The 6,662-nt window shown below is 36.3% G+C and overlaps 2 protein-coding genes across 2 annotated transcripts; both read left to right on the top strand.

Annotated features, from left to right (window-relative positions):
* The first annotated feature begins 1,278 nt into the window (after positions 1 to 1,278).
* On the top strand, positions 1,279 to 2,380 carry LOC146997825 (uncharacterized). Its single transcript, XM_085814299.1, has 2 exons — positions 1,279 to 1,412; positions 1,509 to 2,380. Exons 1-2 carry the CDS (start codon positions 1,335 to 1,337, stop codon positions 2,346 to 2,348), a joined length of 918 nt encoding a protein of 305 aa, XP_085670425.1. The 5' UTR covers positions 1,279 to 1,334; the 3' UTR covers positions 2,349 to 2,380.
* Positions 2,381 to 5,101: 2,721 nt separating this feature from the next.
* On the top strand, positions 5,102 to 6,400 carry LOC146997824 (uncharacterized protein F54H12.2-like). Its single transcript, XM_085814408.1, has one exon. It carries the CDS (start codon positions 5,102 to 5,104, stop codon positions 6,398 to 6,400), a length of 1,299 nt encoding a protein of 432 aa, XP_085670534.1.
* Positions 6,401 to 6,662: the final 262 nt, after the last annotated feature.

Genomic DNA, 6,662 nt, shown 5'->3' with positions numbered 1-6,662 from the left:
AAAATTAACCTTTCATCTAAATTAAAATATCAATCTTAGTTATTTACTATTATAAGTAGTAGGCAGAGTAATTCGTGCGGCGGAAGTGACGTCACAGAAAAGGGGCGTGGCCTAGACAGCCGCCATATTGGATCACGTGACTGCCATCCACCATTTTGAACCACGTGGTTTTCGTCCGCCATTTTTGAACACGTGGTCTTTCATCCTCCATCTTGAATGACTCCCGCCATGTTGGATTATTTTTTAATCTAATTTTCTTTCTAATTACTTATTAAATTAATTAATGTTTTATTTAATTTAAATTATTTATTGAATTATCTTCGAATAGCCGCCATTTTGAATCACGTGGTTTTATTTTTTTGCTGGAGAGCGCAGATTCAAAAATCACCAGCCAGGCCCGAAACCGCTATGTCGGGATCTGCAGCCACGCGCTTTAACCGCTGAGCCACGGTTTACTTAGCGACGAGGTATAAAAATGGGTACTTGTAAAAAAAATGACAAAGCGTTCAACGTGTGTTTCACATCCCTTTTATTTATTTTTTTCTTTTTCTATGTGTTAATTTATTTTTGTTCATTTGGAGTTTTAATTTTTCTTAATGAATATTTTTAAATTAGAAAATTAATGATTTTTTTTTCAATACATTTTTCTAAGTGGGTGATTTCATTTCTAATGGGAAGAATGTTTCAAAATCATTTTATTATTTGCAGCGAATGAGTTAAAAACGGTATTTTTTAAAACATTATTGGATTTTCTTAAATACATGTTGCTGCTGGCGCCATCTAGTGTACATAACATCTACTAAAGTTAACAGGATGGTTAAAAAAATGAAGAAGTAATATATATTTTCTTTCCACGGGAAATCGAACCCGCTGTCCCCGCAAAAATGAATAAAAAGAAATTGAGGGGGACCACATCCAGTACTTTAGGCGATACCCCCCAATTCCTTGGTTGAAATGGTTCTTAATTATGTATATAAGGTTTGAAACGCCATCTTGGATTGAACGCCATCTTACTCTGAATCCGCCATTTTGAAAGATTTGCTTTGGGGAGAATGACATCACCCATATCATGTTTGTGCATGACTTTGTTCGAAAATGGCGTCTGCCTTTTCACTCCTCCTTTGGGTAGACATCCGCATAGGCGAACGAATACGTTTCTGTGGACCAATCAGAAAGCTGAAAAATGATATCATGGTCTCTTAGCCTAGTAGAGTAATGGAAATTCCCTCGTGTTGTATGCTGCAACTTCAGTCCTGCCCTTACCTCGCTTTGGTGTTGACGTGATTTTTTATCTTGGCGTAAACGTATACGTTTGTATCCCGCATTTCTTCAAGATGACCGACAACAAGAGAAAAGCTTCGGACACTGCTATGGATTCCTGTAAGAAACTGAAGGAGGTGGAAACTACTAAGGTAAGTGTATTGTTTTGATGTTATTTTAGTTATTGTGATTTTTTATCTTGTTTCTGTGTAAAAAAAATGTTTTTTACGTATACTTACTTCTTTCAGAACACTGGTGTAATATTAGAAGATGAGATTCCGGATGGAGTGTTTTACCTTGGAGACTGTGTTTTCGTGTTTCCTTCAACGTTCAACGGGCATACATCAGTCCATATTCGTCGCTACAAGAAATATGGTAAAAAGTTCTACCCAACACGCGAAGGTGTTACTATCAGGCCATCGCTAATACCGATCGTTATACAGCGCCCCGAAATACCACGATCAAAGACCGATCTCGAGTTCTTGCCAGAGAACGAAATCACAATTGAAATTTCCGATTTTCAAAAGTTTACCTTCACACAGATCAAGAAAACACATGACGGACAATGTTTTTCCAAATCCCTCATCATCACGGGAAGCCAATGGAAACAGATGATAAAACAGTATTGTGCTATCTCTACGGCCGTTGCAGATGAAGTTTATTCGTCCATAGACTTTTTTGAGGTGTACAAAAATATACAGGACCTACCTACAGATGAAGATCTGCCCAGTTCTCTGGATGTAAGTCTTGGACAGCACTACCTTTTAGATATCCTTGAAAAGTCTTTTCGGAAACTCTTAACCACGATGCCCGATAGATTTTTGAAAGAACCCGAAACGTGCGCCGAAGAAGTTATTGGAAATCGTATAGAAACATTCAAGAATATAGCTTTGTTTCAGAACGTGCAAGAACTGGTACACATTTTTTATGATAACTTGTGGGAACGTACACAATTTCTAGCTCTGAGACCTCACGATTACTTGACGCAGAACTTTCTGAAAAACGTTTGTATGAAAGATGTCCTACAGAAAAGTAGGAAATATTTTTGTCCTGAAAATGTGAGTGAGTACTTTGAAGATTTAATGTAATGAAATATCTGTGTAAATATTTTAAAGGTGCCCTCGAAGAAAAAAAAATTGTCATGTTACATTCTTTGTTTTTATTTCACACATTTTTTTTTCACAGTGTATGTTTTCTGTAAGGTTTTTAGGTGATTGCTACCAATGGATGAGTACATAAAGGTAAGAGAATTTTATTTTAATTATGACGAACCATTCTGATGCAAAGTAAGTTATTTTTTTACCGTAGCTTAATTTTTTCTTTTCGTACCTATCCCTAGAGGTATATAAGACACCCATTTTATATTCGCCCATCATTTAGGATGGCGTTCTCAAAAGAGGAGGTTGTTTTTGTGCTCCTGTATTTTTTCTTAATTTTCGTTATGTACATTCTGTCCGAAACTGTATTCGGAATAAAATTTCCCAAAGATATTTTAATACGGTTAAATGAATCACTTAACTTATCAAATAGGTTTAATCATACATCATGGCGGATGAACTAAACTCATTTTATAACGATCCACAAGTTCCCGGTAGTTTTGGCGGCATCAACACGTTACATCGCGCCTTGAAAGGTAAAGTGAAAACGCAAAAGATTAAGAAATGGTTACAAACAAAAGATTCATATACTTTACACAAACCTTTGAGACATAAATTCACAAGAAACCGTGTGATTGTCGGAGGATTGAATGAGCAATTTCAAGCAGATTTGGTGGATATGCAGTCTCTTGCAAAGGCAAACAAGGGTGTTAAATATATCTTAACCTGCATAGATATTTTGTCCAAATACGCCTGGGCGATTCCTCTTAGGGATAAAAAAGCAGAAAGTATTGTTGCTGCTTTTCAAAAAATCTTTTCGCAACGAACCCCACAAAATTTACAAACGGATGATGGAACGGAATTTAAGAACTCACTTTTACAAAAATATCTGAAAAAGAAAAAAGTTCATTTCTTCACGACCAACAATGAAACAAAAGCCTCCATTGTGGAACGTTTTAATCGGACACTTAAGACCAAAATGTGGAAATATTTTACGGAAATGAATACAAAAAAATATATTGACGTCTTAGATAAATTCATGTACAGTTATAATCATACGTGGCATCGCAGTATAAAAATGGAACCCATTTCTGTCACAGAAGAAAATCAACACAAAGTATGGCAAACATTATATGGTGAATCGACTGTAAAGAAAGAAATCCCCCCAGATTTCAAAATTGGAGATACGGTGCGCATTCGTCGCGATAAATTGCATTTCGAGAAGGGGTATGAATAAAATTGGACAAGAGAAATATTTACCATTCATCAGATTGTGCCTAGAACTCCCATTGTCTACAAACTGAAAGATTTAGCGGGAGAAGATATACAAGGAACCTTCTATAAGCAAGAGTTACAAAACATAGCGGACTGTGGGTACTATCCTGTCGAAAAGATACTGAAGACTAGAAAGCATCGTGGAAAATCAGAATACTTTGTTAAATTTCAGGGTTACCCTGAAAAATTTAATACTTGGGTATCAAATTTAAAAATGATATAAAAACGTGTGCATTGTATTTACTTTTCATTTGAACGAAAATGTCCTTCTACTTAACACTCATAAGCGATAGCTCTAGAAAATTTTTTCCAGACGATAAAATTTCTCGATTTATTACCCAACTTCCATCTCCTATTGAGCTCAGCAATGGGGATTGGGAACTTGCGCTCCTAAATATTATTTATCCACATTCTTGGTATAACGTCGGAAAAGATAACAATTTATTTGGTTTTGCTGTCGACAATGGAGAACTAGAAGGAAGGCGTATTCCGCCTGGTTATTATGAAACGATACCTGACATATTAAAAGCCATGACTTTAGCTTCACATAAAAATAAAATTGAATTTTCTTATCATGACATTACGAAAAGAGTGACGATAAAGACGGATGAACAATCAAAAGTGGTTCTTCACGAAGGATTAGCTGAGCTCTTAGGATTTGAACCGGGTGTTTACAAAGGAAATGTCCAAAGTCCTTTCGTAGCGAATCCGAACGGTTTTTTCCCCGTTATGTACGTATACTGTGATTTAGTTGAACCACAAATCGTAGGAGATGTACAAGCTCCCCTTTTGAAAATTGTAACAGTGGAAGGGAAGGACGGAGAGATAATTGACAAACATTATTCTCGACCTTTATATTTACCAGTGATTCGTCAACATTTTCAAACGATTGAAATCGAAATAAGGTCTCATTCGGGGAGTCTGGTTCCATTTCAAAGAGGTAAAGTTTTCATAGTGCTCCATTTTCGTTTGAGACAGATTCTATAAAAAGCTTCAACAAAGGGAAAAAATATTCATTTATAGCGTAAACGTTCTAGAAGCTGTATCAAAATGCTCGTTCTATATGCTTGTTGCACCAAGGACTTTGAGGATTATTATGTGGGACAAACTGGAAAGGGTCTGCCGTATTATCAGGGAATGGTTTTACAGAAAGGATACGGAATAGGTGGATTTTTTGCGAAACTTTTCCGTAGCGCCATGCCTTTTTTAATTAAGGGAGCAAAAACTGTTGGAAAAGAAGCTCTACGTACAGGAACGCAAATTGCAAGCGACGTGTTATCGGGGGAAAAATTTAAAACATCCCTCAAAACCAGATCTAAAGAAACTGGGAAAAAATTAGCAAAGAAAGCAGTTCAGAAAGCAGATGAGATGATTGGTCACGGAAAGTTTAAAAGGAAGCGCAAGTCTCCCAAACGCTTCATTTCATCTAAAGCCAGGAAAGTGCAACGACGTGATATTTTCAACTCATAATGGCATTCCTTTTAAAAGATTCACCAGAATGCGCTAAATCTGAACTTAATTTATTTACATTACCTCCAACCCAAACAGTTATAGAAAGAGGACAATGGATAGAATTTCATCCCCTTGCGAATGTGACAGATGGAAGTCCTGTCGAATTCAATGTCGCGGGTAGTGGTGACGACTATTTGGATTTATCTCAAACTCAGTTATATGTCAAAGTTAAAATTTTAAAAAGCAATGGCGCCTCTCTCGGAAAAGATGATAAGGTAGGACCCGTGAACTTGTTTTTGCATTCCCTCTTTTCTCAAGTGGATATCAGCTTAAATGAAAGACTTATTTCCTCTAGCAATAACACTTACCCTTACAGAGCCATGATAGAAAAACTACTTAATCATGGTTTTGATACGAAAACTTCTCAATTATCATCAGAATTATATTTTAAAGATACTGCGGGTCGTATGAATGTCTTTGATACCACTGATAAGCAACCTAATGAGGGATTCAATAAACGCGCAGAAATATTTAAACTTAGTGCTACAGTGGATATGATTGGACGGTTACACCTAGATATGTTTCATCAAGAAAGACTTTTGTTGAACATGGTCGACATGAAAATTAAACTTATCCGCAGCAAACCGGAATTTTGCTTATTGGGAGAAGGAAATTTTAAAGTGTCGTTGGAACATGCCTCACTATTTGTACGCAAAGTTCGAGTCAGTCCAGGTGTAATTTTAGGGCATGCAAAAAGTTTAGAAAAAGCGACAGCAAAATATCCTATCAACCGAGTGCTTTGCAAAGTGTATTCTATTCCATCAGGAAATATGAGTTTTGTCCAAGATAGTATTTTTACTGGTCAGATGCCTAAACGCTTAATTATTGCTTGCGTTGATAACGATGCTTTCAATGGAAACTATAAAAAGTCTCCCTTTGAATTTAAGCACAATCATATCAATTTTATTGGCATTTACGTAGATGGGCAATCTGTGCCTCATAATCCTCTTCAACCTGATTTTATGAATAAAACCTTCATTCGTGCCTATCAGAATTTATTTACCAATGCTGAAAACCGGGGATTGTATCTTTCGAGATCAGAATATCCAGAAGGATATTGTTTATTTCTTTTCGATCTATCACCTGATTTGTGTGATGGGTCTCATTTGAATTTAGTGCGTCATAGTAATTTGAGACTGGAGGTAAAATTCGGTTTTCCTCTGCCAATAACAACATCGGTAATAGTCTATGCAGAATTTGAAAATTTAATAGAAATCAATAAATCTAGAAATATCATCTACGATTTTGGTAACTAATGAATTCTCTGCAGATCCATCGAATACTCTCTCGAGATCCTCGTTCTCAGAGACATTTTAAAGGAGTTTTTCCCTCGGACATAATTCCAAAGCTTCAAAGTTTCCCAGCTGCAATTGTGATCAACACGGATAAACATGACGAGACAGGAACGCATTGGTTAGCTATCTAAATGGAAAACAAAGAGACTGTCGAATTTTTCGATTCCTTTGGTTTACCACCCGAAACCTATGGAGAAGATATATCCAGATACATCGAGACGTT

The sequence above is a fragment of the Stegodyphus dumicola genome, chromosome 4, assembly GCF_044657685.1.
Source record: "Stegodyphus dumicola isolate Sdum_Otavi_A_Nest chromosome 4, ASM4465768v1".
Taxonomy (NCBI): domain Eukaryota; kingdom Metazoa; phylum Arthropoda; class Arachnida; order Araneae; family Eresidae; genus Stegodyphus; species Stegodyphus dumicola.
This window is presented reverse-complemented; position numbering and strand designations above follow the sequence as displayed.